This window comes from Onthophagus taurus, chromosome 6 (assembly GCF_036711975.1).
Source record: "Onthophagus taurus isolate NC chromosome 6, IU_Otau_3.0, whole genome shotgun sequence".
In the NCBI taxonomy this organism is placed as follows: domain Eukaryota; kingdom Metazoa; phylum Arthropoda; class Insecta; order Coleoptera; family Scarabaeidae; genus Onthophagus; species Onthophagus taurus.
In genome coordinates this window covers 23518916-23534953 of record NC_091971.1, presented here as the reverse complement: position 1 = coordinate 23534953, position 16038 = coordinate 23518916, and the positions used below count along the sequence as shown (strand labels likewise).

Sequence of the window (16038 nt, the reverse complement as noted above, 5' to 3'; positions counted from 1 at the left end):
AGTAATTGCTTTATTAATGATCTGGTCGTCGAAATTGCAGAAATGCAGCTTACTCATTTAAGAAAATTGTTAGATCGTGGTATATATAATCTAATCCGTCAGCGTCTCAGTACGCTAATAACTGCGTATTGTAACACTTACGTAAGTCCGAAACTACTTTCAACTTGCAATTGGAAGCTTCGTATATTTTATAGTATTGTTTACTTTAGTGATTAGTGATTTAGCATACGCTCCGTACTGCGTATGCTGTGATTTGAAATTCACAATGCACTGTTTGGCTTACGCATCGAGAAGGTGTAACTTGTACTTTTTTATGTAAATTGCATTTTTTGAATAAAATTTATAGCTTATGAGTCAACACTTATCAGTTCTTTATTTATAACTTCATTTACTATGGTTACATAACAAAGTATTTGTGATAATCGCTTTAGAGTGGTTCAGTCGTTCTTACCTATATCTAACACTGCTTTGATGTGCACTACGTTTTTATCACTTTCATTGTAACTTTTACTATACCACAAACGTTTTACGTGGTTTTCAGTCTTCTAACTATGCCACCGTTATCCAGGAGCTGGAGAGCTTCTAAGTTAATTCTTTAATATCGTTGTAGATAGTTTCCACTTTGTCATTCCAGCTGCACAAAGACAGTTTGTCATTTCCAACGTACCATAGGGCGTTATCAATTCCTCTTGGTACTTTATTCTGAGACGTTTGCATGATATTTCGATTGCTTTGACTGGTAAAACCCCAGAGTTGAATGCCATAAATCTATACTACTTGTTTAAGGACTTATTTATAAAGCATGAGCTTGTCATATACTGTCATGGTTAAATGTCGACCCAATAGACCAGTAAATTTTCTTGTACTTAAGCACAAGTAGGGCTTGCAATACCTTACCAAAATCTCAATACCGGTATTCGGTATTCAAAATTTTTAAAACCGGTATTACTATTTATATTAATACCGATATTACTATAAAAAAGTTTATTCCCTAAATTACAATCACTAAATATATCTAATTCTAAGAATTTTTCCCCTATGCGGCGTTATCTCTACTAACAACAATTTAATTCCTACTATATTTTTAGATTGGCAACAAAGCATAAGATACAGAATCTGAGAAGATAATCAAAAAATGGAAAGATATTAGGAATCGTAAATTGAATAAATATTACTTTCTATTTTACTGTTAATCGATGTATTAATTAAAATATTTCCTTTACATGTTTCGGCTTATTAGGCCATCATCAGAAGGTTTAACGTTAATATGGTTGGGGAGGAATTGGATTTGAGGTTGATTAACCTCAAATCTCGTCCCAATAAAATGAACATCGTTCCCTTGATGTTATTAGTAGTGTAACGTTAAATTAAAGTTCCAATTCCTCCCCAACCATATTAACATTAAACCTTCTGATGATGGCCTAATAAGCCGAAACATGTAAAGGAAATATTTTAATTAATACATCGATTAACAGTAAAATAGAACGTAATATTTATTTAATTTACCTTAAATAATATCGATGAAAATGGATTTATATAATAATTTTAACATATTAGGAATCTGTACAAAGTACCAGTAAACTTAAAGGTCTGGATACCATTATTGTTTTGTTGTCTTTCACTTGGTCCAAAGGTTCAACTTCACTGCCGCGTCAAAAAATTAAATTACACTTCATCATCTGAAGCTCTGTGAAATTCTTTCGAATTCCTGTTTTGGAATTTTCTGGAAAGGTGCAGATTTAAGAAAGAAACTTTAACATAATGGCTCTTGGTAGTTTGTCAAACTTATGATACTACTGTTATACTTGGTGGGACATCACATGAATCAAACTGACCTGAAACACCATTATGGAGTAAAAACTCCAAAAATAGTTGTATGCAGAGACTATTTTATTGTTGGTTAGGTATGACAAATTTATTATACACGAAGATTAAATTGTCGTCATCAAAGGTTGAGTCTTCGTTATCTTCAACATTCTGTCAGAGTACAAAATGATATTTCTTGTAGATGGTATTCCCACTGATCAAAAAATATCACTTGAAAAAATGAGGTTAGTACGGACATAAGATAGATGACAAATTTCTGTTTGGTCAACATCATTTTCCAGCACAGCTTTAAACAAACACGGCCGTTTTCAATCGGTCGCTTCCGGCTAGCATTTTTTTAATGAAACGTCAAAAAATGTCACTTGAAAATGTAAACTTAGAACGGGCAGAAAATAGATAACAAACACGAATCCTCTACATCATTTTCCAGCACAACATCAAACTAGCACGGCGGTTTTCGAAGACATTGGCCGCCCCCGGCCATCGAGGGCGCTAAATAAAAATAATACCAAAATACCGGTATCTTGCCATCAATACCGGTTTATAATACCGGACAAAAATTGTCCGGGATCCCGGTTTTCGGGATCCCGGCATCCCGGTATAGCAAGCCCTAAGCACAAGGTTGAGAATCATGCTAAGATATTTAGCTGTATATTTGTTTAATTTAATATACCGTGTACATGAAGCAGCTTTTCAAGCTTATGGTATGAAGGGGTTCAACCCTTCATACCATACTTTGTCGAAAGCTCGTCATTCAGGTATATCGCTAAGTAAATTTTGTTTTATTCAAGTGACATTTTGATGATATGTGTGTTTTTCTTGGGACCTGATCAATCGTAGAATGTTGATTTCTAAATCCAAATTGATGATCCGAGATCATGTTTTTTTGTTCAATGATTAACCTTAATCTTTTAAGTAATTATTATTCAAATAGTTTGGACATTATCGGAAGTAGAGATATTGGCCAATAAGATGTTGTAACGTAAGGTGATTTCTCGGGTAGGGATCATAGCAGCCATCTTCTACAGCTATGGCACATATTGTAGTCGGAATGAAACATTAGACAGGTTAGTTATTATAACTATTGCTTTTCTTGGAAGCTCATTCAAGATAGGGCTGGTTAATATGTCGAAACCAGGAGCTTTCTTCGGGTTAATATTGTTTTGACTTCATTTTTTGACATCAGCAAGAGAGGCGAGTGGTCTTACTCTACTAGAGCAGGAAAACATCACTGGTAGTGAGCCAGCATTGTTCACTAGATTAGATTGAAATATCTTTTCTAGATAGTTTGCGAATCTTGAAGCATTTTCTTCGTTGTTTCAGCCAACAACTTTATGTTTAGGTGTTATTTTTGAACTATTTTAGGTAATTTCTGTTGAGTTGTGAGTTTGTCCATTTTCTTTATGACATCAGTTCTGGGATTTCTTTAGAGTAGTTATTGCCTTTATGCTTTCTTCTCATTTCTAGGGTGTTTTGCCACTGGATATTTTTGATCAGCTTCTCCACCTTAGAATCCACTTATTGTTCTGTTTTCAATGGGACTGCCAGAGTAATTCTTCTAACGTTATTTCGAAGCTTTCCCAATCAGATTTTGTTTGTTGAACAGATGGAGATTGCTCGATTATGAGATATTCACTTACAGTTAACACAATCGGTGCTTGAATCGAGTTTAGCTCAAGGTTGTTTTCGATTTGCATTTGTTCGACACATTTTTGCTGATGTAGAAATCCATCAGGTGTGGGGTCTTATCTGGCTCTGTTGGCCAATAGGTAGATTTGCCTGTTGATATTGTTTCACGTCCTTACGTTCGAACAGCCTTTAGTAATTCTCTACCTTTAGTGGTGATTAATCTCGATTCCTAGTGGGTGTATTGCATGTAACCACCACCTACGATGATTAAACATAAATCGATTATCTATGACTTGAACGAACTGTTTTTATCTTTCTCATTTGATACTATATTTAGAACGACTATATAAACTGCCCACAGTTATACTACCATTTTTGGTTTTGAGTTATAGCTGTGGCTTAAATATCTTTTACTTCATTTTTAACATCATCAAAATGATGTGTTTTTTTCTTTAATTACTACTACACTTCTTTTACTGCGTTTTCTGTTTGATTTTTAAAGAAAATTTTAACCTTTGAGTATTGTTTGAAGCTCTTGTTGATGCTTAAAAATAGGATTCAATTAAAATAGTTTAAGAAAACTTAATTAAATGCTGTCCTAATTATAGAAAACTAATTATAGATGTTATATTTCAACTGATTTACATAAACGTTCTTTGTTAATTAATTTTCTACCGATAGATAGTAAATACATTTATATGTATTAGTGTCATATAAATGCGTGAACACTTTGAGTGTAGGTCATTTCTGTAATTTAACTCTTAAAAATATCAACTAAAAGAAACGTTAACAATAAATTTTATCGGTTACACAATATTTACATAAATAATATAAACATCATTTTAGGTTCACAAATGAATGTTAAATCCAATAAAAACGTGCTAAATAAATTAAAAATTATGAATCGTCGTCCACAAATAAATCTCCAAAAATTTTCGTATAAGACTCAATAAATTCTTTGTGAGATAGTCAATCTTTACTAAGAATTAACTTGAATCGTTTTTAGAATGAACTCCATAAACAAATAACAGTTTAAACATGTTTAACATTAGTAATTAATTCCACATAAAGCACAGACTCATATCTATAAAACATTTTCCTGTCCATTTTTTACGTTCTCAAGGGTAAACGAAACCGTGAACGAAATAATAACGTAGGATTTGTATAACTATTGCAACACGCGACGACAACACGTTAAGAACGTAAATTAACAACTCTAAATGTGTAATATTAAATAGTAATTTTCGATTTTGAAGGAAGCAACCATAATTATTAATGATTTCTTAACAAAGTTGTTTATAATTTTTAAAATTTTTTTAGATGGCGATTACAAACCTGCTGCAGATCAATTAACAAGATTCCTTTTAAATAGAAGTCCACCATTCGACCTTAGTAAAGTTGAAGGTGTTAGTGAACGATGTAAAATCTCAAGCAGGAAGTTTATTGATGACCTTAACAATTTCAAGTTTTGGGCTTTACAAAGTAAGTGAATTTATTTATTTGAATTGTTTTTTTAATTGAAACGTTTTCGGTTTCCTTGTTCCCTTTTAAATCGTTTTAACCGTCGTCCCTGTTCATAATTAAGGACAACATTTGCAAATAATATGAATAATAAGTAGTTTTGAAGACCTTGTGGTTACCATATAGATTTTTTATTTTGTTTATAAGGACATGTTGCAAATTATTAATTCATTTAATTGAGTGACAATAGATATTTTCGACGGTGATTATCCACAGATTATCTCCGGTTGTTAAATTTACTTTTTATGTTGTTAATGTCATTAAAGTGATAATGTACACATAATTGTAACCTTTTTATGATTTTCGATTTTTTATTGTCCAAAAGAAACATTTATATGTTCGTACACAGATTTTATGTGTTTTCTATTACACACAATAACCTGTACAAATTAAGTTATAATAGGTAACAATTAAAAAATACAAAATTTAATTTAATTGTACACAATTGCATTAACAAATTTAATAATAAAATTATTATCGACACCAACTGACATAAAATAGGTAATACTACTTCGTGATTTAAAATTTTCTAATTTTACGAAAAATGATAATAAAGCGGCACCTCCACCATAATCTTACTTTATAATTTATTTAAACACTTTTATAACCATGGCATAACATATTCACTTCATTAAGTTTATATCTGTTTTCCGTCGATAGCTGTTTCTAGCCGTTTTCATGTTGTTCTTGAATTCCTAATTACATCCACTGCTTTTTTAATTATATTCTATTACAGCAATTTTATACATCTGTTTTCCTTACTGTTGGACCAATTGAAAGCTTTACAACATTCTTATATTGGAATGTATTTGTTTATTACATTTTTTATATTACTATGCAATATTAAAAATTTCGCCTTTAATTTTTGCATTTAAAATAAAATGATTCGTGTTAAGTGCAAAGAAAACATAGTAGTGTTTATATATCACATCTTATAAGATAGATATCAAGCTATCTACAGGAAGTGAAACATAAGGTTTTATAGTGAAACTATAGATCCAAAAGATTTGATATTTCGCACATCGATATAGGGCAAAGCATTTTTACGTCCGTTCTTCTCTATCTATGGAACCGAAGAAGAAGAGCACCGAAAATAAAGATTTAGGTATTTACACACATAGGGTCTGAAATAGGATTGTTCAGGGGTGTCGGTGGTTATTCAAAATAGGAGTAAAAGATTTATGACAGATCTAATGGATGGAATAACCCTCCTAAAATTAAGAATGTATAGATACAACCTGGATATCATTGCAAAATATCAGTTTTATGAAGACCTTACTAACACTATTAGTAATATCAACTTGTCTTATGACATCAGAGTGATTGGGAACTTGAATGTGAGAGTTAAATTTCAAATTAATAATACTACACTGGGAAGGTACGTAGAAGACACAGAAGTGTGTAATTAATTCAATCTGAAATTAACAAATACTCTCTTCGCCCCTCAAGGGATAAAAATATAACTATATAAAATAAGAAAAGGAAAGGAACGACCAAATCGATTTTGGGATATGAAAGTGAAATATGGGTCCTGAAAGAGTGGACAAAAGAAAAATAATAGTTGTGAAGATACGAGGACTACATACGAAGAAGTGGCTGAGTCTTCAGATTACAACTCATATCAAATCAAAAAATAAGAAACATAATAGAGGCAATAGAAACTATTATGCCAAGAATAGAGAAATTTTCATCCATTCCCTACAATTTGTTTGACGGTAAAAATTTTATTGATTGTGGATTTTCCTCTCCTACATCCGGTTTGATATTCGCCTATAATCTTTTCTGGTTGTAGATGGAGTCGTTGGTTTAGCATGTACGTACAAAATACTTCATATTCTGATAGTTTCGACAAGCAGTTTGTATTTTTTTTTGTATATTGAGTATGTCCCATGTCTTTTTAATCAATACATGTTAAATTGCCTTGAGATTTTCATTTTCCGTTCTAAACAGTTCTTAGAGAATATCATCAATGCGTGGTGTTTTCCCATTTTTTAACGCAGTTATTTAATTAGTTCATGTCTTTGTTATTCCCATACTTCATCTTCTGAGTACTCCTTCTCATTTACTACTGCATAGTGTGGTGTGAGGGTTAAATCTCTGTCTTTGTTTCTGTATGTATTGATAGGTGTTTCTTGTATAGTTGCTTTTGAATTCCAACTCCTTAATTGGTACTTCATTACTTCCCATTGTTTTTTATTTCTCCTTCAAATCTTGTCCGCTTTCTTGCGAGCTCCTTTATAGATATTTACCCTATCTCACGTTGGTCGTTCCACATATTTGATGTAAGCTTCAAATTTTTACAGTTTTGTTGTCCCTGCTTTCTTTGTAGAACCATACTTTTGTATCCTGTTTCTTTTTGCCAAGTGTAACTGTTTTAATTTGATTCCATTGCTGATTCATGGTGCTGTTTCTTTTCGAGGTTATTTCCACTATATCTATAGTTCACCTTTCTCGAAGTTCTGTGTTATTTAGGTTGCCTATGTTAAGTTTTTCTTGTTTAAAGTGCACCAAACTCTTTTTTTACACGGTAGATACGTTCCTTAGAAAACCGAGCAAAAGAAAATCGTGTAAAAAAATTATAATAAAATGTATATTACATATTTATAAAAGAAAAGCTATTTATTAGTTTAAAAAAAAATAGTGTACAGTCAAAACTTCAATATAACAATAAAAATGTAAACTAAAATTAGAAATAAAAATCAATTTCGCAAGTCTGCATCGCTACTTGATAACAAACGTGCACGTTTATTACGGACTTGACCAAAAGCGCTATCATCAGCATCATCAGTAGATATGTCGGATATGTCTAGCACAACTGTCGGATTTAATTCAAATGAAGGATTTCGTTCGTTATTAACGGTCTCTGTTGTTTTTTTTTTGTAGTTGTGAAGTCGGTTATTTGGTTTCTCAATATGCTTATATAAGTCTTCATATCCAGCTACACATAACTTAAGACTACGTTGAAATTTCAATGCACGCTCCATGTCAGGATCATGAGTAAGAAAATGTTGTTCCATACTTGTACTTCAAGCCATCGCGAATTAAATTAGCTGTTCGATTTCTTTATTTTCACAAATTGTCATAAATTCCATCAAATCATCTTCATCCAAAGGGCTTTCTCGCATCAATTCATCAATATCAGCCGTTTGAATGTTGTTAAAAGCGTTGTCATCAATTGTATTTGATAGAGTTATAATTGCAGAACACACAGCTGATTTTTCTACTACAAAAGTTCCACTTTTGACGCATGCTGCCAATATTTTTTTCCAACAAGCATTTAAGGTTGATTGGCGCAATTGTTTAATGGTCACAGAAACAAGTGTAATGCAATCGATAATCGTAAACTTCGTTTGCTTTATGTAGTACATTTTAAATGTTGCTATAATGCCCTGATCGAGTAGCTGAATCAGCGAGGTAGTATTAGGCGGTAAAAATAGTAATTGAATATTTGGATGATCCAACACTGGGTGGCTGGGCGCATTATCAACGAGCAAAAGTATTTTGAATTCCAAACCTTTTTCAATTTGTAAACAGATCAGCCGTCATCCATGCCTTTTTATTCGCCATGAAATGGACGTGAAATGGAAGTTGTTTAATGTTCTTACCTCTTAATGCTCGTGGCATAAGAGATTTGTTGATTAACAAAGGCTTTAACATTTTATCACCAGATGCGTTACTACATAACAAGAACGTCACTCGATCTTTGGCCGCTTTAAAACCACCAGCTGATTTTTCAGATTTTGCTATGTAAGTCCTTTCGCGCATTTTCTTCCGAAACAATCCCGTTTCGTCGGCATTAAATATTTGTTCTGGAGTATAACTGCCCTCTTCAACGATTTTTGCTAGTTATCCACAATACTATTTGGTTATTTTCATCGTTTTCAGTGGTTCTATTATGGAGGCTATGTCTTCTTATTGTTTCTAAATAACTAAATATTCACCTTCCTTTCCTGTTTTTGTATGCATGTTTCCAATGATTATTTAGACATTTGTAGGGAAAGAGTTATACACTAATTCCTGTTCTTGAGAGAATGTTTTTTTCATTTCTAGGTCTTTTCTTCAGTTGGACAATGTATAGTCATTCTAGTTAGATTGAAAAATTTTGTTTTAACTCGTAGAGTGCATATTCGATTGCTTACTGGGTAGAAGTTTAAAATACTGAATTTGATTTTGTTATCCACGATAAATGCTACACCATTCTTTCATTCCTACTTCCTTGCCATCCGTCTTATCCATTTTGATTTCAAAACTGCTGTTTTTGCCATGTTACACCTTTGTAGAGCTTCAATCAGTACCATTTGTGCTCCTAGTTTATTCGATGCACACTCCATGTTCCTATCTCATATTTCAATTTCCTTTGCCGTGAACGTTTTGAAATTTTATTTGAACATAACGTTAATGCTGAAAACGATTGACTGTGCCTATCACTTATGAAGGAAATAATGCTCTCATTTAACAAAAATTAATTTTTCTCCTTTATTAAAATTATTCCTTTTTCAGTGTACGACGCTTCAGCAAAACTTCCATCAGGAATTCTAAGCGGAAACGTAATCCAATTTGGCGATTTCGATCTTTGCATGAAATCTTCAAATCCGACTGACGATATTTATGGAAAATACTGTCTCCCTAACGTCCAATTTACAGTTCCTAATAGCCCTTATTTTTCCGCCTTGCACAAATTAATCCATTCCCATAATTTATTAAGAAGCAACCTGAGAGATGTAAGTGTTGTATCGCTTTGAAATAATATATTTAAAATACCGCTTTATACCGCTTAAGATTGTAGCCGGGTCACAGGGTTCCAAGATATTCCAGCATACAGTGGGGTCTTTGTATACCTGATGGTTGTAGTAACAAAGATGTTGAATTGGGAGTTAGAGAAGGATTGAAATATATTTTTAATGGAACTGATTTTGAATTTGATATGAGATTAGATGAGGAAATGTGTCAAAGTTCAAGAGTGGAAAATTGGAATTTAAGCACTAAAATTGGATTGTAAGTATCTTTTTTGACTATATTATTCCTATTTTCATATAATACCTAAAAAAACTGATCAAAAAATCGAATCTATAAGGAAACGTTGTCACGATTTTGTCAACTTTTCTGAATCTGCAAGCTGGAAAATATCAAAATTTATAAATATTATGTAAACGTCTTTTTTTTTTTAAATTAGGCACTTCACACCAACTGTTGTTTGTGAATTTTCTACATTGGAAATTGTGTATTCGATTTTAAAAGTACGGATACGGTCCTTAGGGATTTTGTAGATTCTAAAATATAATGTACATTAAACAACACTAACTTGTATGGTACACAAGTCTTTATTTGCAACAAAAACGAAAAATGATATCAATTAATGATACAGAATAATTATTGTAACCACAGATAAGCACTTAACTGATATTATTTATTATTGTCCTTAATGATGTCCTGTCAGAAAAAATTCTGGTAAACGAAGCTATACCATTCAATAACTTGTTGAAGTCTGAAAGACTGTTATTTCAGAAACTGTAAAGATTTCTATTTCCCCGAGAGGTTTGTCAATTGTAACTTGTTCGGCGGGATCATTATTCGAAACGCTCAGATCTTTAGATAGATCATTAAGTTCAACCTGTGTCTCAATATCAGCCAGTAGGACAGTATCATCTGCATAGCATACAATCTTAATTTTTCGTCCACTCATTGTGTAACCACAGATCCTTCACATACTTTGACTATTATTCTATCCATAAACAAATTAAACAACATAGGGCTGAAGCTGTCGCCTTGTCGAGTACCCATCTGCCATTTCTTATTCTACTATATCCACTTGTTTTATGTAGGTTGTGGCGTTGTAATTCTTTTATCCGCACTCTGGCGAACAGTTTGGTTAGATCAACAATAGAGGAAAGCAGGTTTGTTATAATCTATTGTTTTACCACCTGTCTGATAATGAAAATGGCTTCAACGATTTTTCCTAAAACTTCGTTGTTCTTCACTAATTTGAGTTTTATTAGTGATATGTTGACTCAAGAGTCAAGTGAAGAGTTTCAGCAAGCTATTTAGAAGAATAATTCCGTTATAATTCTTTATATTAGTTGCACTTTTTGTTGTGCAGTGATATGGTCGTAGAACGATATACATGTGGTCGGTTCGAGGTATTGGAATAAGACTGAACTTGTTCGTAACGTCCGATCCGTTCGAAACCGGTAAATATGTCTCGTCGACTTAACGCACATGGCGATTACAAACGTAAATATCTTCCAACACGAGCCATTTTCTTGGTTATTTTCAAGTTGGACTCTATTGGGGTTGACACAGGTTTGGCCTGTTCCATGTTAAACTTTTCCAAAAGTTCCATTACATACTTCTTCTGAGAGAGATTAATCTTCCCAGTGGCGTGGTCTCGATGAACGTTAATTCCCAAGATATTGTTGCTTGGTCCTAGATCCACCATTTTAAATGTTGACTTCGTCTTTCGTTTGACATTTTCTATGGACTCAATCTTTTTTGACATCAAAATCAGATCATCAGCGTAAATAATCATGATCACTCGATCATCTTTTTCACCAAATACATAAACACATGGATCTGCTAGAGTACGAACACCTTCGTTTTCCATAATGTACGCATCTAGTCTTTTATACCACTCTCGACCGGATTGTTTCAAACCGTAAAGTGGTTTTAGTAATTTACACACTTTCGCATCTTCTCCGTGGGGAATAAACATTTCAGGCTGCTCCATGTACACCTCGTCATTTAGCCAGGTCCTCTTTGTGGAGTATCCAATACTTCCTCGTCTGTTTCTGGTTCTTCTCTGGATGAGTGATTCTCGTTCTTATTTTCTTGTTCTAGTTCACACTCATCTTCTTCTTTGGCTGAGTCTTGATTTGTTTCATTTGATATGTCCGCATCAGAAATGAATGGAACGTCGCATGAAGATTTATTGATCTCGGTATTTTCGAAAAACTTTACATCGCGTGCTTTAATAACAATTTTGGTTCCTGGTTTCCATAATCGATAAGCCTTTGATTCTTCGGAATAGCCTACCAGGATGTAATTGTCACCTTTTGGTTGGAATTTGCCTCTATTTTGACTTTTGATGAGAGCGATTACTTTGTTACCAATATTTCTCAAAAAAACCAACGTAGGGTTTTTATTGTGTCCAAACTTCGTATGGAGTAACACCATCAAGGCACTTCGTTGCACTTCTGTTTCGTAGGTAAGTTGCCGTATTTATTGCTTCTGCCCATAATGATTGGGAGAGATTGGCTTGCAACAAAATACAACGAGCCATCTCTGTTAATGTCCGATTCGCGCGCTCAGCGACTCCATTTTGCTGAGGCGCATATTCGACGCTAAGTTGGTGAACTATACCCTCTTCTTCAAGATACTTCTTAAATTCGTTTGACAGGTACTCTCTTCCGTTATCTGTTCGAAGTTTCTTCATTCGTCGACCAGTTTGATTTTCTGCTCTTCGTTTCTTATACTCTTTATGAAGGTTTTGTTAATCCATAATTCTTTATGAGTAGAAAAGTTGATAAGTAATGCACGTCTTCTTCATTAAATTTATTCTTTATTCCTGCAATTTTTGCATTTTTTGCAACATCACCTAGTATTATGACAAGTGCCTGTTCCAATTTTAGCTGTAATTTTTCTGCCGTTCCTAAAGTTTATGTTAACTACGTTATGTGCGATCTTTTAACTGACCTATATGCCCACACCAGATGATAATCGTGTGTCCTTAGGCTTACCGGAATGTAGTAGCATATAGTCTTCATAATCTGTTGATTCCTTGCCTTTCTTCGTGGTTTCGGAGATAGTGCAAATGTCTATTTTGTGTTCTTTAAGTTCTTCGATAATTTTGTAATCTTTTTCGTTAAATGACATTATATCATTTAGAAGATTTTATATTCGAAACTGCATATTTTTCCTTTTATGCCGCCATTTCTATGCTTGTGTTAAGCTGTTGAGAGGCAAAACATTCGGATCTGTGAGTAGTTTCGTTTTTTTACTCTAGACAGGGACCAAGCCTAACCTTGTAACCCTTCTCCTTTATTCGAGCTGAAGAGCGGCACAATTCCTATGCTATTCGGTCCACCCCGGACTGCTGCGACGGACTTTTTATCATTGAATTTTTGTACTAATTTGTTATTATCTTGAAAGGATGCTTAGGTGCATATTTGTAGAGTAGAAATATGCGCAACTTATACGCATAAACTGCGGGCTTTATTCCTCAGGACAAATAGTGACTAATAGATGAAAGAAATTGTGGTAAAAGTTTCCTAGATACTCGATATAATCGGCGACATCTAGATAATGTGTTTCCTGGAAGAGGATAAGATGGGCCCGGCCTCAATCTTCTTGATTTATACTTTTTGGGTCACTTACAAAGCATAGTGTACGCCACGGAAGTTAATGCTCAGCAAATATTGCAAAATCAGATACATGCTGCTGCCTAGACAATCCGCCAACACCCTGCTTTAGGCCTCGCTAGCGGGAGATCGTGGATTCGGGGAGCCCAATTGATAGAAAATATGGGAAATAACTTCGAACACTTGCTGTGATGTCTATGAACCCACTCATATCTATGAAACAGAAAATCTTTTACTACAAATATTTTCACCTATTAGTCATTATTCGGCGTGAGGACTAAATCCCCAAGTTTATGCGTATAGGTTGAGAATCACCAGAGATGATACAAGTTTAATATTAAATATTAGTCAGGGACTGGGAGGCTTTATAAACCGTCTAGTTTGTAAAGGTGCATGAAAATCCATCAGAGTAAGTAAACAGTTATTAAAAAAAGTTATTTTATCTTTCACATTTTTCTGATCATATATGTTTCTCCACGGAATTAATTTCAAATCGTTCAAGAATTGTGGAAAATTAATGTTTTTCACATCCCTGTATGAACGATAAATTGCAGCAGGCCTACCGATATGACATGCCAGCTCACACTTTACTAGTTCATGATCAGATATATTGGGTACATTTACAACATTCATACAAGTAAGCAGCTGATCATTTGTTGTAAAAACTGGATCAATTAAAGTTTGCGAATTTTGTGTAATTCTTGTGGGTTCGGTGACTGTAGTCAATAGAACTTGCAAATGAGTGAAGAAGTGTTTTTGAGGGAGAATCAGGTTTAAGAAGATCAACATTAATATCGCCCATAATAATTGTTGAATGAGATATAACAATACTCTCACAAAGGGAATTCTCAAGTATTTCGATAAAAAGAGGAAGATTAAAATTAGAGGGTCTATAAACCACTCCAAAATTAATACAGAGTTTTTTTCCTGCATCAACAGTAAAAAATAGTTGCTCGATAGAGCAGGAACTGTTTAGAAGATCATCAGCACCTACAACTGCTATTCATCTATTGTTGTCCCCTGCTTTACCTTTGAATCTGTTTTATGTATATCCACTTCATTGGCGTTTGAATATAATGTTCTGGTGTACTCAATCCATTTTTTCAACAGAATTCTATCTGAAAATACGGTTTCCTTAAGTTCTCTTTTTGATGCTTTCAACATCTTACATATTCTCTTCTATAATCCATACATATTATTCTCCATCTCTTTAGTAAAGTTTTCTCAATGCTCCCACTTTATTAGTCTTATTCTATTCACTTTGTTCCCGGTTTCGACATACTTTATATAACCTCGAGGTGATTTTTAAGGGTTCTTTTCCCGTGTGCTTCTGCCGCTGCGTTAGTTATATTAGTTTTTAATTGTTGTGAATTGAATTATTTGCTGATTTCCAAATAATTCAATGTTTAACTTCTTTTGGTTTGCTGTTTCATGTGTATATATAGAGAGCCTATATTCGCCGATGCTAAGACTGTTACGTCCATGATCTCCCCTGTTTTATTTTTATGGTCGTTATTATGTCGTCAAAAGTTAAGTTCTTGTATTCAAAGGAGGTATTGTTAATCTATAATTCTTTTTGAGTAGAAAAGTTGATATGTAATTCACGTCTTTTTCATTAAATGTATTCTTTATTCCTAGTATTTTTGTATTTTTTGCAACATCACCTAGTATTATGACAAGTGCCTGTTAGAATTTCAGCTGTAATTATTCTGCCGCTCACAAAGTTTATGTCAACTACGTTATGTGCGATCTTTTGACTGACCAATATGCGCACACCAAATGATATTAATACGTCCTTAGGCTTACCTTAATGTAGTAGCATATAGTCTTCATAATCTGTTGATGCCTTTCTTCGTGGTTTCGGAAGTAGTGCAAATGTCTATTTTGTGTTCTTTAAGGTCTTCGATAATTTTGTAATCTTTTTCGATTAAATGATATTATATTTCAATAAGCTATTCGGAACTGCATATTTTTCCTTTTATGACGCCATTTCTATACTTGTGTTATGCTGTTCCGACGCAAAACTTTTGGGTCTGTGAGTAGCTTCGTTTGAAACCCTTCTCCTTTATTCAAGCTGAAGAGCGGCACAACAACTCCTAGACTATTCGGTCCACCCGGACTGCCGCGACGGAGTTTTTATCATTAAATTTTTATATTAATTTATTGTTATCAGGATGCTTAGGTGGATATTTATACTTACAATAATATGTAATTTTAGAATTGGTATGCAGAAGCTTACTATTGTATGTTGTTAGGTTATTTAAACATTCTTACAAATTAATTGCGGTGTAAGTGCCATTTATATGTTATCTGTGGATATTATTTATGTTAAAAAAGTATATAAAATTATGAATTTTAATTTTTAATATATTAAAAAAAAGTATTATGATTTTTTTAGTGGATTTTTTGGCGTTGTTATTTTATTGGAAATCTTATCAACTTTATATGAACTATTTTATAAAGGATCTAAAAACGACTTAATCGTTGCTTTTTCTATGTTTAAAAACATAAAGAAAGTTTTTGCGACATCCAAAGGAGAAAATGATATCGAAGCTGTTCATGTTATAAGATTTTTAAACGCTATAATGCTATTAGCAGCACATAAATCGATGGCTCTCCTTTATTTACCTTATGTAAATAGAACAGATTCCTCAGAAGTAAGTTTAATTAATTAATTTATTTTAAATTATATATTTTTGCATTTTTT

At 33.2% G+C, this 16038-nt stretch overlaps 2 protein-coding genes across 2 annotated transcripts in view; both read left to right on the top strand.

Annotated features, from left to right (window-relative positions):
• The window catches only part of LOC111416129 (drop dead), a 42779-nt gene that overhangs the window by 16082 nt on the left and 10659 nt on the right, over nucleotides 1-16038 (top strand). Inside the window, exons 3-6 of the mRNA XM_023048086.2 lie at nucleotides 4777-4938; nucleotides 9478-9698; nucleotides 9764-9972; nucleotides 15730-15988. Of these exons, the coding sequence (XP_022903854.2) occupies nucleotides 4777-4938; nucleotides 9478-9698; nucleotides 9764-9972; nucleotides 15730-15988 (851 nt within the window). The remainder of the gene's footprint in view (nucleotides 1-4776; nucleotides 4939-9477; nucleotides 9699-9763; nucleotides 9973-15729; nucleotides 15989-16038) is intronic.
• LOC139430264 (uncharacterized) overlaps nucleotides 10866-16038 on the top strand; it is a 291985-nt gene continuing 286812 nt past the window's right edge. The window contains exon 1 of the mRNA XM_071196988.1: nucleotides 10866-10875. The gene's annotated coding sequence lies outside the window, so the exon portion shown is untranslated. The remainder of the gene's footprint in view (nucleotides 10876-16038) is intronic.